This window comes from Sinocyclocheilus anshuiensis, unplaced genomic scaffold, assembly GCF_001515605.1.
Source record: "Sinocyclocheilus anshuiensis isolate Anshui unplaced genomic scaffold, SAMN03320099.WGS_v1.1 scaffold794, whole genome shotgun sequence".
Taxonomy (NCBI): domain Eukaryota; kingdom Metazoa; phylum Chordata; class Actinopteri; order Cypriniformes; family Cyprinidae; genus Sinocyclocheilus; species Sinocyclocheilus anshuiensis.
This window is the reverse complement of record NW_015547683.1, coordinates 706450-729525: the sequence shown is the minus strand read 5'-3', so window position 1 is coordinate 729525 and position 23076 is coordinate 706450. Positions and strand designations below refer to the sequence as shown.

The window sequence follows — 23076 nt, the reverse complement described above, 5'->3', positions numbered from 1 at the left end:
GCTACACACGAGCAAATTAGACCTTCCTACATTTCAGTGTTTTGGCATCTAGGTTTCAGTAGTCTTTTTGGTTCTGTCAGATATTTTTTCATATAACAAAATGGTCTTGATGTCATGATAGGGCCCCTTTAAATCTTAAATCATAATGCACACTACTTTTGAGTGTATGCTGAAATATGCAAGTACCTGCTCCTTCATCTCACATAGCAAGTCCACCATCACCATTCTTCCTTCAGCATCAGTGTTTCCAACTCGGATTCTACGACCAGCACGAGACACCACCAACTCATCAGCTACATAACAATCTGCCAAAGGGTAAAAAAAAAATAAATAATAATAATAGATGACCCATATTTAGCAACAGACACCCAAACTGGACAAAACATGCACACACAATTGCTTACCAGATCCGACACTGTTCCGCACCATTGCCATTGCACCCACAACCTTCAGGTGTTTGGGCTTTAGTTTGGCTAAGATCTTAAAAAAACAAACATACATTGATATTAGACTCTAATATTCTCGTCAGTAATACGAGCAGGTGCATATGTGATCAGTACCTGGAAGAAGCCAGCAACAGCCGCAGATCCACATTTATCTCTGTGCATTCCAGCCATGATTCCTCCGGCCTTGATGTCGGCACCACCGGTGTCATACGTAATGCCCTGCAACAACATACAATGTTCATATGTGCTGGAAACTCTTCTATCCTGGGCGTCCAAATACAGTTAACCTAAAACTCACCTTGCCAACCACCATGAGGGTCTGTTGAATGGGTCCTTCCCCACAGTACAGCAGCTTGATCACTCGAGCCTGGTGGCGCGGCACAGCTGAAGCACAAACATGAGCCTTAAGTACACTTTACATAACACAACACACTAATGATACCCAGAACTGGAGTCTTGAGCTCTCAAGAACACATAAATGTGGATTTGGTCTTGGTTTATGGTCTCATATCTCATTCTACTATCAGTGTAAATTGGCTTAACAACAACCACATTTACTTTGATTACTTACAATGAAAATGTAAAAAGATATTGTAAAAAAAGGTTATACTGTAAAAATGTACATTATGTATTTGTATATATATTACCAGAATGATTTTTTTAAATATCTTTGAATGAAGTCTCTTATGCTCACCAAGGCTGAATTTATGTAATCAAAATTAAACAGTAATATTGTAAAATATTATTACAATTTAAAACAACTCATTTCTGTTTTAATATATTTTAAAATATAATTTATTCCTATGATGCAAAGCTGAATTTTCAGCATTGTTACTCCAGCATACTCCAATCATTCTAATTTGCTGATTTGCTTATTATTATCATTGTTAAAGAAAGATTAGCTGTATTATTTGTAATATTTATTATATATGTATGTTTTTGGTTAAATGGCAGCAATGAAAATAAGTTCAGTGTTTGAAAAACAAATGTCTTACTGTTAGCACAGCGGTTGACTGCAGCCAAACAGGGATACTCCTTCTCCAGAGTATTCAAATTACTCACTACTGTCACCTAGCAAAGACATGCAGATGAATAAAGCATGTCAGTTCTTACTGAGATGAGAAAGAGCTTTAAATGCTCACATAAAGTCTCACCGTTACAGGACTATCCTTGAAAACTACTTGCACATATTCAGCTACACGTGGGGCAGCCATTCGCTCCGGGTCAGAGCCACCGATGTCACGATAGACAAGCCTATACCATACACAAATGATCTTTTTTTTATTGATTTTTGTACACAATGGATCCTCGGAGATACCTGGTTAATTAAAGATCTTTGTCCATATGAAATGCTAAAATAAAACATTGTTTCCACACAGACTCATACCTGCCGCTCTCCAGAGCAGTGGCCAGCTCAGTAACGGCTTCTCCCTGCGCCTGGTTCTTCACCCAGATGCCCAGCACAGCCACCTTATGAGGGGACGACTTGTGCTCCCTCACCTCTAAAGGCTGATGACACAGAAATATAACTAGGTTACACTGATACAGACAAGCAGAAAAGTAAAAAACTAGAGAACAAAGAAGCAGAAATAGAAGGGCATTAGTTCTGTAAGTCCCAGTGTTATTTTAGTATTATTTACATACAATTATACTATTTATTAATAAGTTGGATTGGCTGTTATTTTTATATTTTCAGTTTTCAATTTTCAATTTATTTCAAGTTTCATTTTGTTGTGCTTCTTAAAATGTGATTTTGTCATTTGTATTAGTTCTTCATTTTTAAATGTTTTATATTTAGCTTTATTTTTATTTGTTTTAGTAATTTTAGGACAAACTTATTTCTTATTTTATTTAATTTAGTTGCCAAGGTAACATTTCTAATTTTTGTTAAGCTGATTTCTTCATCTAATATATATAGCTGAAATTCTGCACCAAGGCTGAATTTCGGGAAAGAGACTTCAGATACAGTACTATGGACCACTTAGGCCTATATAAAAGCATCCAAAAAGCAGCATGTCATGGGACCTTTAACAATATCAACACTGATAAGATATAAATAAGGAAATAACTTTTTTAGGAAACTGAAATTTTAATATGTAACCATTCTGATGATTGAATGAAATAAAGTGAAAATTAAACATATAATTTACAAAAAAATAAAAATAAAAATACAATATGTTTCTCACTGTATAGAGAACATGCAGGGCTCCTAGAACAGCCACTAGGGTGTTCTTTGCATAGCTGCTGTGTGGGGGACAAACCAGCAGAGGGCGCTGCATGCCAGCTTTCACAGCCCTATAACAAAAAAATATTCAGATCAACACAATAAAACCTTTAGATGAGTAAAAATTATTTTCAAAGAGAGAAATGTGTCCTGGAAGAACATGAGGCCAAGGACACACACAGAAAAACACAATGTTGTTTTGACAGGATGCACGTTGATCATTACACATCACACACATCATGTTTGCATAGGCACCTCTTAATGCCATTAGCAGCAGCATCTCTGAACCGCCGAACATCATCATAGTCCCGATTCACTGGACCAGTGCAGGCAAACACCAGTCTGTTTCCAGGGAGACCAGGAACCTTGACCACCACGACCTCTTCACCGACGCAACAGTCCACCTGAATGTGACAGCGTGACAGATGTGTGCAATAAAAAGAAATAGATATAAACCGCAGGGCTGATTAGTTGTTTGTGGAGTTGAACTCACTGCGCTGTAGTCCTGTAATGGTGCTTTCAAACACTCCAGCTCATCAGAGAGCTGCTCATGACTTTGGCATATTAAGATAATGCCATCAAAACTGCAAAAAAGAAGAAAAATCCAAATGAACCTTCACAATATATAGCAATATAGAAACTGCAGAATAGCAGTGCTATAATTACTCATTATTACACAGCAAAAAAAAAATATTTCCTTCATCTGTATTATTGTCTTTTTTTTCTAGTATATAACATGTTTGAAACCACATACATTTAATTGTGAAGCAGAATTGTGAAAGATATTAATACTTTTCAGAAAATATACACCATGGCCAGTGTTGATTGTTGTTAACTAAACCTAAAACTAAAATGATTAAACATTATTTTTGTTAATTGAAATAAAGCTGAAACATAATAAAATACAAATATAACAAACTTAAACTTAATTTATTTAAGAAAGAAAGAAAAAGAAATGTAGCCTTGGCAGCTAACTAAAATAAAATAAAATTAAAAAATAAAATAAAATAAATAATTTAATTGCTACAACTGAAATAAATACTTAAGGCTAAATAGAGATATAAAATGAATAAATTGACAAAAGCAAATACCAAAATTGCTAAAACTTACAATTAAAATGAAAGCTTAATTCTAAAAAATATATATTAATAAACACTAAGGCAGTGTATGCATGTGGTTTTATGTCATTTTACTGGAAAATCAGGCCAAAAATGCAGATCTAAATGTGTAGTTCAGTTTACAGAGGGCCACACTTGAGACAATAAAGACAATAAACTCTACTTTTACACATCAGTTATCAGAAAGCAGTCTAAAGTCTATGTGTTGTTGATTGTAATGCAGCCAGTTCAGGGAACAGCAGTGATGACTGATTCATTATAAGTCACAGTTCCTCTGATGGTAATGTGATGCTGCTAAGTGACCTATCATGCTCGTGAGCACCCATGCACAAGCGAGGCCACAAGACTGCAAATGCACATCAAGTTGAGAGTTTGAGACAGGGATTTACTAACTTCTGGTCCTTGCAGTCAGTGGTACACTGGAGAGGCTGGACACTAGAATGAAGAAAAGACAGAGAGAAGATTAAAACCTTTACAAATTTTTCTTGCTTAGTAATCACGTTTACAGACATGAAATCTCGTCAAGGTTAAAAAAATAATAATAATACGTTGACTATAAGTTAGCTTGACTCATTGCAGCTGCTCTCACTATTAATATTTCTGATAATGTTTGATTAACATTTGAGTGTCTTTTGGCATCTAGGAGTAGTGGGGTCCAAAGGACTGAAACTGTGACAAAGGACCATGGTTACGCTTCTGTTTTGCAATTTCTATTTAAAAAAAAAATGTATTTCCACATGCAGTGCTCACTGAAACATTTAGGAAGAATAAATCACCTGCAGCTTCAGACACTGCAGTTCCTCACTGCTGACATGGCAAATTGAAATACTTCTCATATTTCAAATATTTATTCAACGTTGTCATCAGCAAAGAGGAACTGTTCTGCTGAAACTGTTATTTAGTTATGCTTCATGAACTTAGTACTCTGAAATGGGGGCTGCAGCGTGGTGACTGGGAGACTTCGGTTTAATAAAATGCATAATAATAATACTAATAATGTTCAAAATTGACTTTAGTACAGTTTCATTCTGCTTTCTAAACTCTGAGAAGAATTCATGAGATTGATCCCATACGATTAGTACAATCGTAGCAAGAAACAGATTAAAAAGACAATCTCCAAAGAACAAGTTAACATCTATTTTAGCAGCAATGCATAATCTAGCTGTTAGCAATTATCACTTAAAATTATTGCAGTTGCACAAAGACTCAGATAATGCAATGGCCGCAGAAAACTCAATATACTCCCCCGAAGACAGCAGTTATAATAAAAGTGATTTTAAACTTGACCAGTTTTAAATAATCCTCTTACCTTACAGACATCCTCACGGATCCTTATCTCGCCTTGCGCAGAAGTGAAGTCAGCTGACAGATTTCAAAGACAAATCACATGACCACTGGAGAGCTATGGAAATGTAGTTTTTCCGAACTCTGTAATGAAATAAAATGCACAGAAATTGTGGAATAAATACATCAACTTATTTCAAATGCGCGATTTTTAATACGTATTTCAATGTTTTAACTTACGCGTGTATTTCTTTAAATTACGTCTTTGTCAACAAACATCCCTAAAACTACAAAATAAAACCGGAAGTCACAGTGATGAGAAGTCCGACTCATTTCTGTGAATCGGTTCTTTCGAACAATTCATTGCAAACTGGCTCAAATTTTTTTTTTTATTATTTTCGTCCCACTGAACACATGTATCACACACGACTGTTTATTACGTTTTATTACAAACGAAGAGAGTTTATTATATTTCCACGTGTCCCAGTTCATTTTGTCGCAGCTATTAAGTCATTTAGAACCTAAATCTTTTTTTCATTTATAGTAGATAATAATAAAATCAATTTACACCACCCAACTTTAAAACTATGTATTATAAAAAAAAAAAAACCTATGTAACTCGTTTTTTTTTTTTTACAATATTTCTGAACACATTCTGATCACTTTTCATAACAGTTAAATCCTCGTGAATCCGTGAACCTGTTCAACCGATGCAATGAAAAGATCCGACTCAAAAGAATGACTCTTTCACGAATCCGGACATCAAGAAGTCACATGACAGCGACGACAGTGAGTGTGAGCAGACTTGTGTCAAAGTACAAAGATTGTGTAATTTTAGTCGGATTACAGTGCGATGTTGCAGCGAGTAACACATTAAACTACAAACAGATCTTTATTTTGTATCATTTTTTTGTTACTTGCATGATCAAACCTGCTGTTTTTTGCACCAAGATCAGGTAGGACTGTCACACAGCATTGCAAGAAACTGAAAGCAGGGAAAAGTAACCTCTTATCTGCACTGCCTTGCATGATATCTTGTTTCTAACGATAAACATGGTGTATTAAGCAATCAGTAATTTGACTGCTGCTGAATTTTTGTTACATAATCAAAAAAATATATATAAATAAATCTGCTGAAGCTGGGTTTGGGCTGCCTCGCTCCCTTTTTCTGAAATAATGCTCCCTTCAGCGCACCTGCGGAATTATTAATCTCTATCACTTATTTATACATGGTATCAAAAATATATGCGTGTGTTGCAGAAAGTCCAGTGTCCAACTGTGAAGGTCCAGTGATTAACACCGTTATCTATCAGCTTTAAGTATGGTGTTTTATGCAAAACAAAGAGGTTGACTTTTTGTGTAGGAATATTATTTACACAAATGTAGATTTGTTAAAGATGCTCCATGTTTTGTGGCTTTTAAAATAATTCAAACATTTGATTTAAATCAAAAAGCAGTTGAAATAAAGCTGTGTATTGATTAACACCCCTTGAGTTTAATTGAATTTGTTATAATTTGCTTTTAAGTATTCCATTGTTTATTATTTTGTAATTAATTAATTAGTTTTTATTTTTTTTCTTTCAATGTATGTTGCTTGGATTTAGTGTGTTTGTCATTTCAAGAGGTTTAATACAGGTTAAAAACTAGCTGTTTGGTGCATCACCCCTTTAAAAAGATTTAAATACAGCATGCAAAATTAAAATAATTTATTAAATCATTCATTAGAATTCACTACAGACTTGCTGATCTCTGTATAGATATTATAGATGTATTATATATTATCCATGTTTTAGATTAGTGCTTTCACAATGTTTTAAATCAGCACGCCATATGTCACAATTCAGCAACTCATGGATCATCTGTCTGATTCTCTCTCTCTTCAATATGACTTCGCTGTTATTTATGTGCTTGGAATTTGCAAATATGATATTTGTGACTCTATTTGAAGGGCACATTATTTCTCTTGTCATCTTGCACCTCTTGGTATGTTTGTCCATTTCTCCCTTTCACTTCTGTATGTCCTTTCTTCTATCTCTGTATAGATATTATAGATGTATTATATATTATCCATGTTTTAGATTAGTGCTTTCACAATGTTTTAAATCAGCACGCCATATGTCACAATTCAGCAACTCATGGATCATCTGTCTGATTCTCTCTCTCTTCAATATGACTTCGCTGTTATTTATGTGCTTGGAATTTGCAAATATGATATTTCCGACTCCACTTGAAGGGCATGTTATTTCTCCTATCGTCTTGCACCTATCAGTCTGTTTGTCCATTTCTCTCTTTCACTGCTGCATGTCTTTCCCTCTGTTTTCTAATAGATGAGATTTCTGGGTATCTCTCAGCTGAGTTTGAGGAGACTCAATGCTGTATTCTCTGCAGGCACCGTCAGAGGCACCGCAAGCTCAGCCGCTATGAGACTCGTCCAGTTCTGCCACAGAGGCGGCGAGGGGGGTGTCAGAGTCGGGGTGGAGCAGGCAGGAGGTCAGGGGGTCATTGATCTGAAAGCTTTCGACCCCTCCATGCCTTCCACTATGAGAGAGTTCCTAGAAATGGGGGAAAAGGGAATGGACTGTGCTAAGAGGTATTAAGAATGCACACTGTAACACAAACTACACACACTCAACAGAGAGAGCACATACTTTACATAGACCGGTCATTTTGTCTGGATCTATTAATTCTAAATCTATTATAGATTCACTTTATTTTAAAATATTAAAAAAATGCAATTTCTACATAAATGACTTGAATACAGCTCTTCATTATTATTATTTTTTAAATAATTTATAAATATGTCTTTAATTTATAAATAAATATGAATTTGATATTTTTGTGGGGGGCATAAAGAAAAAAAAAAAAAAAAAAAGTCAGGGTGATGCAACTGTTCCAATATCGTAATAAAGAAAGAAAATCATTCAAAAATGGAATTCTTGAAAAGATAATAATGTAGTTTAGCATGAATCTTTTATTACTCCACAGAAAACAATTTTGTGAAAGTTTCTTAAAAAACATTCTGCAAAGTCATGTGGTACAACCAACAGGCAGAAACATGCAGAGGGAAAAAAGGTAGAAAGTACTGCTGCAAGGTCGACAAGTCACTTAAAATAACAGATAATTTGACGCTTTTTGTGACAAGGAAAGGTTAGCTCAGGTTGCACTATGTCATGTGGAACGACTCCCCCAAAATTTTATATTTATGAAAAAAAAAACATGTTAGCTAATTTTTTAGGCATTCAAGAGATGTATTACGTGTAGAAAAGTACTGCTGCAAGGTCGACAAGTCACTTAAAATAACAGATAATTTGACGCTTTTTGTGACAAGGAAAGGTTAGCTCAGGTTGCACTATGTCATGTGGAACGACTCCCCCAAAATTTAATATTTATGAGTAAAAAAACGTTAGCTAATTTTTTAGGCATTCAAGAGATGTATTACGTGTAGAAAGTGTCAAGTTATAGAAAACAGCATTTATTCATCTTTATCTCTCACTCTCAGGGCTTTGTCCAGCGGCCAGCATGTGGTGGTGCAGATGGATGTCAGGCTGCTTTCCCCAGTGACTGGCCCAGAGAAGGTGGTGTGTGTTGGTATGAATTATAAAGACCACTGCCTAGAGCAAAATGCCCCGATTCCTAAAGAGCCTATCATATTCAGTAAGTTCCCCTCCACCATCACTGGCCCTTATGATGACATCATTCTCCCAGCGGAGAGTCAGGTGAGTTTCAAACTGACAGCTGGTGTCACTTTAAATCAACAATGACACTCCATACTACAGAATAACTACAGTATGAGACTGACTGTTGTAATGTCAGCTGGAACCTGTCACATGCAGATTTCTGTTCGACATGTAGAAGTGTCCAACTTTAAAATAATCTTATTTTATTCAAAATCGAATATTGAAAATGTAGCAAATGTACTACTGTTTTCACTCTGGGGTGTGAAACATGCAATCCATGTTTTCACATTGTGGCGGCTCAATTTACAGGAAGTGGACTGGGAGGTGGAACTTGCCTTTGTGATTGGACGGAAAGGGAAGCATATTAAGGTAGCAAAATGGTTATTTATATATGCATCTGTTGACATGTGTGTTAAAATAGAAATGTTCTGTTAATTGATAAGATTTATTACAGTATATTAAACATTACGTGTGTAATTTCAGCTGCACTTGCAGGACACAATCACATTTAAGCATGTGAATGAGATGAAATTATAGGTTCAGTGTTTTTTTGTTTTTTTTTTGGCTAAATGTGAGTCGTCAAAATATGCAATAGAACACATTTAACCCTATAAAGCCTACTCTATTATAAGGCGTCTAAATTAACATGATTGAAACTTTGCTGAAAAATCTGTTGTACAATCTGCTACATGCCTTCTGTTGCCTGATTTACGTCAGAATCTTTACTGATTTTTATAAAGTAAACCTAAGAATAACTTTTCTATTGTTAGTAATATTTCAAGATGAGCATTTACTGAACTGAAGCAACTTTACTTAATGATCCATACATGATTTTTTAGAAAAATCATGTTAAAGTGTATCAAATATGATACATCAGGCTTTTGGGAAATGTTTATTTGTACTCATTTCTCAGTCATCATTGTATTGCATAACATGTTTTGCCCCCCACAATAAAAATTACAAAGTTTTGATCATAAACTAAGCATTTAAATATCATCTTACCAAGACATATTATTGGAAGATATAGAGTGACAACTGATATTTATATGCATTTATGTAATGTCTGCAATACCCTTATAAAAATATACATTTTGCATTTTAAAATCAGCATCTGCATCAAATTGCATATTTTTGCTCAGTTTGGGCCTCTAAATAAAACGGAAGTGTTTTTACCTTGAGTATAAGCTCCTTATTCTTATATATCATTATATGAGACATAAAAGCCTAAAAAAAAAAAAAACACATGCAAACTTTTTTATTTTTGTCTGAAGGTTCAATAAAATGCTCCATTTCAAAAGATTTGACTAACTATTAATTTATATGCCAGGCTTTACAGGGTTAAGTCAATAAAGACTTAAGTATAATGCAGCATCCTAGCAGCAGGACATTTCTTGTGTCATTCCCACAATTGCCCCAACCTAATTTTAAATAAATGTATCTATTTGTCTCAGGAAGAGGAGGCCCTTTCCTATGTTGCAGGTTTCACTGTAGCGAATGATGTGAGTGCTCGTGATTGGCAGATGAAGCGCAATGGAAAGCAGTGGTTGCTGGGAAAAACCTTTGACACATTTTGTCCACTCGGGCCAGCGCTGGTTACCACTTCAGCACTCAAAGGTACTTAAAGTGGGAAAATACAAAAATGTGAAAAAGTAAGATAGATGTATTTGACAGTTAATACTAGCACTATTTCTGGTCACAAATCAGATCAATCCTACTTGTTCAAACAGATGTTCATAACCTGGGTATCCGCTGTCTGGTGAATGGAGCCGTGGTTCAGGACAGTAACACCAATCAAATGATCTTTCAAACTGAGAAGCTTATTGCCTGGGTTTCACAGTAAGCAAGCTCACTCTGGTTTTAACTGGTTTTATTTATAAAATGCTCTCCAAGGCTGCATGCATTTGATCAAAAATACAGTAAAAACAATAATATTGTGAAATATTATTACAATTTAAAATAACGGTTTTCTACTTCAATATATTCTAAAATGTAATTTATTCCTCTAATTCAAAGCTGAATTTTCAGCATCATTACTCCAGTCTTCAGAGTCACATGATCCTTAAGAAATCATTCTAATATGCTGATTTGCTGCTCAAGAAACATTTCTTATCAACGTTGAAAACAGCTGCTTAATATTTTTGTGGAAACCATGCTTCATTTTTTTTTCATTGATGAATAGAAAGTTCAAAAGAACAGTAGAAAGCTTTAACATAAATGTCTTTACTGTCACCTTTAATCAATTTAATGCATCCTTGCTGAGTAAACGTGAACATTTAATATGTATTCAATTGTATGCATTTGCTTCTCGACTTCTCAAATTGGTGTTTTTCTGCAGGTTTGTGACACTTTGTCCCGGTGATGTGTTTCTGACCGGAACGCCTCCAGGTGTGGGGGTGTTCAGAAATCCACCTGTGTATCTAAAGGTGAGCTCTTCTATAGGAAAATCAATGCATATTTCAACATGGCTGGGTTAGCGTCATAACCCACAATCAGTGCACCTGGCAGGCTGTTAACACCTGCTGAAAGCCTTACCTGAAACCTTTGTTTTGACATGCAGATAAAGTCTGGTTGATTCGCTTCTGTTCAAACGGTCAGGAAAGTGTGGCTGACACTGACACAATGAGAACAGCTGAAATGCAGAACAAACACAAGACCAGCTGTAAAGCTCTTATTGACGTTGCCGTGATGTCAGTTTTCACACGAAACAGAAGTTTAAAAAGAAAAGAGGCACATTTAACAGGCACTGGCTTCAGTATTTAAGCTTTCTAATTGGCATTCAAGCTGATTTACTGAGGGAATCACAGGGCCGAACAAATCAGTGCAAAGATTCAATTACTAACTTAATACTTCAGCTGTTCATTCGGGTTTTGACAGTCAATCACACATTTATGAAGAAAAGTCTTTATAGTGCACAATTCTTCATATACCACATTTTATTCATTTCTCCAATGAGATATAATGAACTACAAACAAATAAGAAAACACAATCCGTCTTTGCAGTTGATTAAAAAACTATCAAAGAAGTAATTGCTCAAAGAAAATAACTGCATTTGCAAATTTCTATCAAATATTAAACAAAACAAGTATATAGTTACTGTAATGCTAGAGGTTATATCATTATTGAAGCAACTCTATATAACTATTACTCTAGCTTCATTAAAAAAATAAATGCATCTTGCAGACGAACCTTGTTTTGGTTGTTTGGCTCTTTGGTTTGCAGTTTTTAATGATCCATAGTCAATTTTGACATACTTTTTAATCTGACAGATGATGTGACACACACAACAAATCACATTCAGTTTCCTGCAAAATACACACTGATAGCTCTAAAATATAAATAATATAGTTTTGTTTTTTTTGTGCAAATAAATAAAAAAAGTTGCATAGTGTAGCTTTAATAATAATATCTGAAGCAACTCATCAAACCTTCAGAACAGCAGCTGTTTGTTAAATCAAAAACCTTCATTCTTCAGTCACACAAACAGTGATCTTCATTCAGTGTGCAGCAGACGTGCCCAGGAGAAAAGCAGCCACCACGCCACACGTCATTTACACCAAATATGAGCTTGTTAGAAAATAACTGACGTTAATCCTGTGTGATTATAAATGCAATTTACACAATAGCAAAGTGTTAGTTCCTTTAGAAGCGGTTACATTTTGACTCGTGAGTGGCTGAAAAATGTACTGTCACATTTAAATGTATCTGGTCCACTGAGGTTTACAAGAAAACACGTCCAACTGGGTAAAAGCACATCTTTAAATTGTTTGAGAACTGTTAAAAAACGTTCTCAAAAATGCAGCATTTTAACATTTTGTATTTCATTATATTACTGTTGTATTTACTGAAGGTCGGTTTACTGTAATGAAGTAATTGTAATGCTGTGTTTCAGAGGGGAGATGTTGTGGAGTGTCAGATTGACGAGATCGGGTCGATACGGAACACAGTCGTGTAACAGGAAGATCTACATTGATTGAAGTGCAACTACTACATTTCTATTTCATATAGATATCATAAACATGGATTATTTTTTAACAGAAGGCAATAAACATTATGCTCTGGGCCACTTTTATAATGCAGCCTTTTATTCTCATCATCAATGTGATTTTCATAAAGAATTTAATTTCAAGTGAGTGTCAAACTGGGGTTTTCATGATCAGGTTTCCAGTAGAGGGCATTACTGGCCTGTGTACATAAGCTTTCATTATTTCTTGTCCATGTTATCTATTCTCAGCTTGAGATAAATAGGCTTGCTTCCCAGAAACACATTTATTTTTGTGGTAAATTACGACGACTTTTCAGTATGCAAGATTCTGGTTCTTATATCTGGAAAAATCATTAAAATTAATAAGTCTTAAAGTTGGTCAAAAGGTGCGGGAACCCTGAGTTTAATACTACATTTAATCCAATAAAAGCAGGAAATGTAACCTTTTTTCAAAGTATTATGATGAAACAACTAGCGACGGATGTTTTCTACCATATTGTGACGTACATCAGAGTGTAACAGATCCATTGGAAGATCCATGGAACTTGGATCCATTGGTCACTGATTGGATTTGTAGATGTGGGCACTGCACTGAAATGTGAGCTTTCAGTCAAATGCAAGAAAAGAAGCAGGGTTTAAGCAGACTAAATGATTGGAGAAGTCCAGTGTTTGTCACCAGAGAGAAGTCAGTTGCTTTCTGATGAAATGTATAAATAAAAAAACATGGATGAATCGTTCGCAATATAAGATGCATTCACAAAATAGATGGGGGTGAATTTCCATTTCATGCCAACCTTAAAACATTTTAATAAATGTAGGAATGAAAGTGATCTTTAATGGAAAGTGTTAATCAAGTGAATCCCTGAGTGCAGCGGCCAACTGTTAATTCTCAGCCCATTTTGTTTCTTGTTAATCACCCTATTCTTTTCCCATCTCCATGTGTGTGTGTGTGTGTGTGTGTGTGTATCGATTGTCTGGGTGGCTCTAGAGAGCTTATTCAGCACTTCTGAACTACAAGCAGCAGCCATCCATTAGTCGTTGTGTTTTAGATGAACACGGTCAAGGCCACTCACTCGTGTGTTGCTCAGAATTAAGATACACAAGAATGATGGATGTATGTAAATGCACATTTACTCAGGAACTGTTCTCATGTTGCATGGATGGGTGTTTATATATGTGATTGTCAGATGATATAATAGGGTATATATAGAGCCCAAGTCATTTCCAGTGAGTGATAGTGCAGTACCTGTGTCTCTGTAGCATCCATCATCATTATTACCCATCAATATTCGATTCAGTGAAAACCTCCTGAAACTTTACTGGACCTCTGGAATCACTGATTCCTTAGACAGAGGAAGTGTTTTGGATGGATCTGTTCAGAGGTCTTTATTTACATTTTGGAGTAAAAAACATTTTCTTTTAATTTTCTTGCCATTTTTAATAACTAAATGTCAACACCATCATATAAAAAGTAGTGCATACCCTAATGTCAAATATCTGTAATTATAAATCTAGCATTAAAACATAGTTATGAATTTAGACTACAGGATGGGTTTCAAAAGCTCATTTTTTAGCTCTGTCAGTTGAATTCAGGAAACTGTCAGAAAGTCTTTAAGTGTTAAAAAATGACCGTCCTCTTTATTATCACATCAGTGGCAAATTATCTGAAAACTGACTCAAATTATCTAAAAATCCCAAGCAATTTATTTGTAATTTAGCAGTTTTGATGGAGTTGACATTTCCTCTCACCAGTTAAAATGTAAAAGCCTATAAATCTCACTTGAGCATGTGATGATGATGAATTAACAGCAGGTGAGGAAATAAACTGCTAAAGAAAGAAGGTGAATTTTACATTGCTTTTTAAATATTTTTGAGCTGATTTGATTTTTTCTTACAGTGCAGACAAAGTATGAACGTGGCTGTGAAACCTTGAAAATTACATGGATGGATTTTTAATTAACCTTTCCCTCTCTCAGGAGATGGCATATTTCTATATTGCCATATATTTTTAATGTATATTAAGTATTGGTTTATGTTTCTTTTCTTTAAATATATTTTTTAGAATACTTTCAAGAAACTTAGAGACAATTTTAATATTGATTTAATATAGATTTTTTATTTTATTTTATAATATAGAATTTTTTTTCTTAATTTTATAATGTACATTAAGTATTGATCTATGAGTTTATGTTTTTTTTGTTTTTTGTAAAGATTATTTAATTTGCAATAAATAACATGCGCATTCTAGTGATTACCTTAGATTCATTTTAAAGTGCAACTGTTGCTATTTTCAAAAGTACAAGTAAAAGCAAGACCTGTTTTGTCCCATGTCTCAATCAGTGAACTGGTGCTTTGGTGTTCAGTGTTTGTACTAAAGGAAGCAAACTATGCATAGGAAGGAAACGTGATAATTCATCTTAATGGTTTAGGTAATGCGGGATGTTTGCATACATATGAACATTCATATGCAGCACTGTGTGGCTAAACTATAAATCAAACCATGACACACTCTAAAAAATGCTGGGTTGTTTCAACCCGACTTTGAGTCAAATATGGACTAACCCAACTTTTGGGTTAAAAATGTAATAAAAAAATTTAACCCAACAGCTGGGTTAGTCTATAAAAGGTACGAAGCACCATTCTCACCAAGTCAATAGATGAGCTCTCTACAGAAGATTCACACAAATAGATCAAATATACAGCACTGGGGTGATCACATGACACCATGACTTCTGTACTGAAGTATTATTTAATAATGCTGGAATACAATCTGATTTGCAGCAACTCTCTTATAAAACATCAAGGCTCTTGTCTTCAGCAGAGTAAGATTACCCAGTAACACAAGAGAAATGATTCATAAATCTGTTAAAAACCAGTGGGATTAATAATACATTAAAGCTAACACATCAGCAGCTGAAGTGAAGCCGTCAGCATCTATGTAGGCCATTTAATGGTTAAAGTTACTTCATTTACGCTCAAAGATCCTAAGAACCCTAAACGTTGCAATCTGATTCACATATTTATGTACATATGTGAATAATGGGATGTTTAATAAAGAAATTGTTGGTGTGTTGTTAGCTAAAACACAGTTTTTGTCTATATTTGTGATTTTGATGAACATCAGATGACATTTTATGACCAGTTAATGGAGAAAACCAACTCATTCCAAAGTCTTTTTGGAAATATTTAGTAATTATTTAGTTTCCTCCACTAACCAGTTCGTAAAGATATGAGATGTAAATAAAAATATGCACATTCGTATGACGTAAAATGTATGTAAACACATGCATTACGGCACTCTGCACAAAGTATTTTTGAATTGATTGAGAAAATAGTCGAAATCAAGCACTTACATGGTTAAATTTTTCTACACCACCCCTTTTAACCTGATCGAAATTTTATTCGAATCAAGCTCAATTGGATCGATTCAGATGTTGATATGAAGGCTTTTCAGTCAGACTGAGCAATCAATCAAATTAATAATGGATTATTTGTATCCATATAAATGTCGCTACTGGGGATCTGTTTGGTGATACAATCACAAGTGCTTTATACGATGTGATAACGTGTCTCAAATGCATTTTCTGTGACCATTTCTGAAGGATTTTGTAGGTAGGTATGGGAATCTTAAAGAATTTAAAAATTCCTCTTTGCCAGTTAATGTTTCTTTTAGTAGTTCAGTAGAAGAATGTTTTGGGGAAAAAAATAGAATTTAATTCTAGCGATGTTAATTAGTAATTAAAGTTGGGTATAAATATATTTGACCCAAAGTTGGGTTGAAACAACCCAGCATTTTTTAGAGTGCAGAAACACTGCAGCTGGGTCAATTATCAGAAACTTGTGTACTGAACCAAGCCCATTACATATTCATTACAGTTAAACAAAAGAAAACTAATAAACAACACTAACTAATGAAACAAACAAAAAAAACATCTTTTTGATGCAATTTATCTCCTCTTTATAAACAGAGAACATTATCTAACCATCTGAATAGTCATCTAACAAATAACTAAACCAATTCTGGGCTTTCAACAACAAAAACTAACAAAAAAGCAACCTCAGCATCACATACAGTATATTACAAAAAGCCAGTGTTCTAGGCAAAACAAAAACCAAACCCAACCCATGCATAATTAATGCTTTACACAACACTGAAGAACTGGATTTCAGAAGTGCTTACTGTTACCATTCCCAGCTGAGACTGACTTCTTTTCTCTTCAAACCTTTTCTCTTTCAGTTGTACATGAACTGTTTGAAAACCTGCAAGAGTTTCGCTTTGTGAGCGCACTGAGAGAAGAGAGGACTGACATCTAGATACACATCTCCTCTCTGCCTGTCCTCAATCAACACCTAAAGCGCAGGAACAGAGAAACGCTGTTTAGTCCCCAGAGGCCAAATTAACTTTCCTTTATTACAACACCTGCTACATATGTTACACTTTACTGTCCTCGGTTTATCTGGCCTTGCGCTTTTATTTACAGCTTCTGTAGGGCTTCTTGTTTGTGTGTATAGAATCACTTACCCCAAGATCAATAAAGGTACGAAGCACCATTCTCACCAAGTCAATAGATGAGCTCTCTACAGAAGATTCACACAAATAGATCAAATATACAGCACTGGGGTGATCACATGACACCATGACTTCTGTACTGAAGTATTATTTAATAATGCTGGAATACAATCTGATTTGCAGCAACTCTCTTATAAAACATCAAGGCTCTTGTCTTCAGCAGAGTAAGATTACCCAGTAACACAAGAGAAATGATTCATAAATCTGTTAAAAACCAGTGGGATTAATAATACATTAAAGCTAACACATCAGCAGCTGAAGTGAAGCCGTCAGCATCTATGTAGGCCATTTAATGGTTAAAGTTACTTCATTTACGCTCAAAGATCCTAAGAACCCTAAACGTTGCAATCTGATTCACATATTTATGTACATATGTGAATAATGGGATGTTTAATAAAGAAATTGTTGGTGTGTTGTTAGCTAAAACACAGTTTTTGTCTATATTTGTGATTTTGATGAACATCAGATGACATTTTATGACCAGTTAATGGAGAAAACCAACTCATTCCAAAGTCTTTTTGGAAATATTTAGTAATTATTTAGTTTCCTCCACTAACCAGTTCGTAAAGATATGAGATGTAAATAAAAATATGCACATTCGTATGACGTAAAATGTATGTAAACACATGCATTACGGCACTGTGCACAAAGTATTTTTGAATTGATTGAGAAAATAGTTGAAATCAAGCACTTACATGGTTACATTTTTCTACACCACCCCTTTTAACCTGATCGAAATTTTATTCGAATCAAGCTCAATTGGATCGATTCAGATGTTGATATGAAGGCTTTTCAGTCAGACTGAGCAATCAATCAAATTAATAATGGATTATTTGTATCCATATAAATGTCGCTACTGGGGATCTGTTTGGTGATACAATCACAAGTGCTTTATACGATGTGATAACGTGTCTCAAATGCATTTTCTGTGACCATTTCTGAAGGATTTTGTAGGTAGGTATGGGAATCTTAAAGAATTTAAAAATTCCTCTTTGCCAGTTAATGTTTCTTTTAGTAGTTCAGTAGAAGAATGTTTTGGGGAAAAAAATAGAATTTAATTCTAGCGATGTTAATTAGTAATTACATTCCAAAACAACAACATTATTTCTATTATGTCATCATTGCGTAGTCCATTTAAGAAAAAAAACATCTTTGTTCATCTGATGATGAAATGAAGTGTTTTGGTAAAGAAAACAAAACAGCTTCCATGGTGTATTTTCAACCACTTCCTTTGAGGAATGCCATGTTGCAAAAGCAAAGAGGAAAACATCTTTACTTGATTCGGTTTTAAGGTCAAGAGGCATTCTTGGGGGACCAGATGTCCTTATCTATCTGATATGTTTTTATTGTCTATGCTGACCACTTGTGACTGGATCAGTCAAGATGGACGTTCTCTGTTTAAAACAGATTTGTGTGGACCGAAGATGTAAACTCAAATGGCAAATCCTTTCGCTTCATGGTGGTGAGAGGAAAATGAAAGTGTGTTTTTGTCTCCTACCGTAGTGCGCTTTGTCCAGCTGAGCTCGGTTCTTCAAGTGTGCGTGTAGTTGGCTCAAACAGTCTTTCTCTAAGATCAAAATGTTTAGGTTATAAACACTTCGTTGTTCACACTCAGTGTGAACAGTGACAGCGATGCTGCAAAAGCACGCTTACTCATCACACATGGCAACAGCACTCTTTGGCCAGAGGTCAGAGTTTGTGTGTGTGTGTATGTGATAGGTGAGGGGAGGTAATGGAGGCTTTCTAGCGCCCAGCACAGAGCTCTCAGCCGGACACTCAGTAAACTACAGAGGAAGAACAGCAGCTCTGGGCAATGAGACGGCTGACTCAACTAGAAACAGAGAGAGAGAGTAAAGACAGCAGAAAGGTAGAGGACAGTGAGAAAACATGCAAAGGTTATTATTAGTCAGGTAAAATATGTTGTTTGGGCAAATTTATAGACTTCAAGGAAGAAAGAAAGAAAAAAATTGACTTAAATTATTCTATTCATATTTGACAATCATAAAATATTAATAAAAAAAAAATGTACACACAAAAAAAATGTTGGTTGATTGCTACTATTGTCCTCATTTGTAAATCCCTACGGAGAAAAGCTTCTACTTAATTATTAAATGTATTGTAGTTAAATCTAAAATATTACAGCACAGCTGTTTTCAACATTGATAATAATAGTAAATGTTTCTTGAGCAGTAAATCAGCATATTAAATGAATTCTGAAGGATTATGTGACACTGAATACTGGAGTAATGATGCTGAAAATTCAGCTTTGCATCACAGGATTAAATTACATTTTAATTATATTAAAATAGAAAACAGGTATTGTACATTTTAATAATATTTTACAACATTACTGTTTTTGATCAAATGAATGCAGCCTTGGTGAACATAAGAGACTTCTTTCAAAAACATTAAAAAAAATAAACGTACTGACCCCAAAGTTTTGAACGGTATATTTAGTCATTATAGAATGTTTTATGAATGTACATAAATGTTCATTTTCAAATAATGCAATTTTTTGCACAATGTAATAAAATTACAAATAATTATTAATTTTATATAAATCCAATCATGATACCATTATCATGATTTAGATTTCTATTAAAAAAAATCTGTTCTTAATATGTGCTATTTTTAAAGTATGTATAATATCTATTATTTATTTAATTTGCAATTATTTATATTTTATATACATGTAATAAAAATATAAAATTCATATTATAAACAAATGTTTGCTTGAGGTTCTGATGCAACAGAAGGCACAATCCACAGCAGCTTCTCTCCTGCAAGCTCACGCCAATGACATTCCCTTCATGTTCTTCTCTTCATTCTGAATTCATCGCACAGATACTGAGATACTGAGCAACACACAGACAGACATCAGACTTCTAGAGCAGCATCTCTGAACTGTCTTAGTTTTAAGTCTGTTTTGTCTGTCTGATGTTTGCGTGCTAGTGTTTGTGAGTGGATTTCATCTTGCTGAAACTCTGGATCCAAAGTGTCCAAAGACTGAGAGTACTGTGAATCTGAATATATAATTATAAACAAAAATATTCAGATCCAAAACACTGTGTATGCTCTAAACTTTGCTGCCTGTGGGTTTGTGTACCTTATAAGAGCGTGCGTCTGGTTCCTCACAGTCTGAATCGCTGCTCTGGTCAGGATTGTCTGAAACAGCCCATGACAACACACCCTGCTTCTTCATGAAGTCACACACTGGTGTATCCTTCTGAACCTACATTCACACACGAACAAGTAGTTCACATCTCTAAAGACACACACAAACAAGCTGCAAAATGATCAGTTTAGGGTTGAAATCACCTTTAACCACAGACAAACAAAAATAGCTTTCACCTCTGTGGGTGTTTGTGAATCAGTCTGCTGAAAACTGTGGTGGCACTTGAAAATAAATGGACACAGACCAAATGGTCAGCATGTCAGAGATTAGATTGAGTCTGAGAGCTCGCTAGATGTTTGGGCAGTGGAGTGAAAAGTGTATTTTTGGTGAATTCTGTATTTTCTGTGAATTCTGAACCTAACATTAAAAACTTCAGAAAAACTACATTTGTGATGGGTGTGATACTGTAAATTGACCAGGCTGGATAATCGTCTCTGCATTTATTTATTTCCATGATATATATATATATATATATATATATATTAAGATTACTGGTATCAGCTGATAAGTGAGCCTGCTTTGGCCGAGTGGCACAGAAGCTGTATTTGCCATTGTGTCAGTGCCAAAAAACTACCAACAGCCTTATCAATAACGCTAAAAATAATCATTATCTGTCATTTCATGTCATGCTCTATTTCAGTCCGTAAGGAAAAGAATATAGTAACACTTGGTCTTTTAAATGTGGTCTCTCTTCTTAAATCCTTATGTCACTCCTGACCTTTTAAAGAATCACGTACAGTATAAACTCTATTATCATATTTTAAAGTGTGATTACTAAAGTATTAGTGTTAATTTTGTCTGCTGTTTTTTTTTATTTAGTCTTAGTCCTGTGCCAAATGTCCTTTTCAGTTTTTATCATATTCAGTCAACCTGTCCTGGTTTTTGTTTAGTCACGTTTTTGTAGACTACAAGTCTTGGAATTTTTAATCTAGTTCTAGTCAATTAAAACCTTGTAACATTTTAGTCATGCTGCATAATGGTTAAAGAGATAATCATAGTTGTTTTGCTCAAAATTGTAAACGTGACTGCTGATCATGAATACACATGACAAAATGGACAAAACACATGATCTATTTTACCTCATCTTTCCTGATTTATTATATTATTATAAATATAAACACACTCTACATTATGAAAACTTTTAAAACTCAAAAGCTTCTCATAATAGCTAAAACTCGTGGAAGTCTATTTTTTTTTCAGAAAACAGCAATTTTGGATATAGAGTTTTTATTTTTTTTTAAAGTACACATGAAATCAAAATTGACTATTTTAATTTTGTTAGCGCACACTGCTATTTTTGTGGTGAACAATTCATCTGTGTAAGTCGATCCACAAAAAAAAATTGTTTGCCTTTCGTAATCTTTAATCCAAATCTGAAAATGCACCTCCCCTCGGAAATGATGGACCTTCTCTGATGACGTCAGTTTGACGGCTTGGGCTTGAGCATAACATCCTTAAACACGCCCCTCCAAATCTGCCTCCATTTCTGAATGAAACGCCTACTTTACTACATCCAATCAGTTCGCAGTAGAAAAAAACAAACCACGCCCTCTGTTTTCCTCATTCAATATTCCGTTTCTCTCGGAAGTACGTCACAATACGTAAGTAAAGTCGGTCGCAACTTCCGGTTCACGCAGACTTTAACTACATTTTAGTCTCGTCTTTATCATCAACGATATTGGATGTTAAAGGGATAGCTCACCCAAAAATGAAAATTACCCAATGATTTACTCACCCTCAAGCCATCCTAGGTGTATATGACTTTCTACTTTCAGGCAAATGCAATTATATATATATTGCCAGTCTCCTCATGGCTTATATCGAAATCCTCCAACATTTTCCTTTACAAATCCTCGTTTTGTATTTCTAATTCATGACTGGTGTTTTGTTTTGCTCTCTCCACTGCTCTTCTGTGTTCGTCACTTCTCACCGGAGTTTACGCTTCGCCTACATCCTACAGCATCCGCTGGAACGCCACTCTCTCGTGAACATGCGTACGACAGTTAGCGGAAGCTAGAGATTACGGTTTATAAAGTTTTAGATATGAATAGTTTTCTTACACAAACGTATCACTTCGCTTCAGGAGGCTTTTATTAACCTCCTGGAGCCGTGTTGAGCACTTTTTATGATGGATAGATTAACTTTTTTGAGCTTCATAGTCTCGACCACCATTCACTGCCATTATATCGCTTGGAAGAGCCAGGACATTTTTTCATATATCTCTGATTGTATTCGTCTGAAAGAAGAAAGTCATATACACCTAGAATGACTTGAGGGTGAGTAAATCAGGGGGTCATTTTTTAAATTTTCGGGTGAACTATCCCTTTAATATAGTCACAGTTAATGTTTAATGATGTCAGTGTCATCTCGTCTTCATTTTGTCTTAGTCATGGAAAAGGTTGTATCTTTTCATAGTTTCTTTTAACGAAATTAACACTTATAAAGCAGAGAAACAAGATAAAAGTTATCTTATTTTTATCTGTCAAAATGGTAGAAAGTATTCATTGTCTGTCCATGTTTCGTCAGTAAATGTAAATATAAATATCTGATAAAATCTTATAAAATATACATTATAAAAATAATCCCCAAAATAATATTA

General features: G+C 34.7%; 2 protein-coding genes and 1 pseudogene across 4 annotated transcripts in view; 1 reads left to right on the top strand and 2 right to left on the bottom strand.

Moving 5' to 3' along the window:
* Positions 1 to 5177, bottom strand: part of LOC107703177 (putative aminopeptidase W07G4.4) — a 6942-nt gene extending 1765 nt beyond the window's left edge. The window contains exons 1-12 of the mRNA XM_016505730.1: positions 5098 to 5177; positions 4182 to 4223; positions 3164 to 3254; positions 2926 to 3074; positions 2633 to 2741; positions 1834 to 1955; positions 1601 to 1700; positions 1442 to 1517; positions 745 to 830; positions 561 to 665; positions 405 to 480; positions 187 to 305 (exon numbers count right to left, since the gene is read on the bottom strand). Of these exons, the coding sequence (XP_016361216.1) occupies positions 187 to 305; positions 405 to 480; positions 561 to 665; positions 745 to 830; positions 1442 to 1517; positions 1601 to 1700; positions 1834 to 1955; positions 2633 to 2741; positions 2926 to 3074; positions 3164 to 3254; positions 4182 to 4223; positions 5098 to 5108 (1086 nt within the window). The 5' untranslated portion in view covers positions 5109 to 5177. The remainder of the gene's footprint in view (positions 1 to 186; positions 306 to 404; positions 481 to 560; positions 666 to 744; positions 831 to 1441; positions 1518 to 1600; positions 1701 to 1833; positions 1956 to 2632; positions 2742 to 2925; positions 3075 to 3163; positions 3255 to 4181; positions 4224 to 5097) is intronic.
* Positions 5178 to 5794: 617 nt separating this feature from the next.
* Positions 5795 to 13329, top strand: LOC107703178 (fumarylacetoacetate hydrolase domain-containing protein 2-like). Of its 3 annotated transcripts, none has more exons than XM_016505733.1 (8): positions 5795 to 5861; positions 7461 to 7662; positions 8572 to 8788; positions 9059 to 9118; positions 10201 to 10363; positions 10477 to 10585; positions 11085 to 11172; positions 12640 to 13329. In XM_016505733.1, the coding sequence occupies exons 2-8, from the start codon at positions 7493 to 7495 to the stop codon at positions 12700 to 12702; spliced, it is 870 nt and encodes a 289-aa protein (XP_016361219.1). In that variant the 5' UTR covers positions 5795 to 5861; positions 7461 to 7492; the 3' UTR covers positions 12703 to 13329. The 3 variants fall into 3 exon arrangements, with proteins under 3 accessions (XP_016361219.1, XP_016361218.1, XP_016361217.1); XM_016505732.1 differs by lacking the exon at positions 5795 to 5861 and adding an exon at positions 5868 to 6028; XM_016505731.1 differs by lacking the exon at positions 5795 to 5861 and adding an exon at positions 5868 to 6028 and having other exon boundaries at positions 7400 to 7662.
* A 3636-nt stretch (positions 13330 to 16965) lies between these two features.
* The window catches only part of LOC107703136 (glycerol-3-phosphate acyltransferase 2, mitochondrial-like), a 35910-nt pseudogene continuing 29799 nt past the window's right edge, over positions 16966 to 23076 (bottom strand).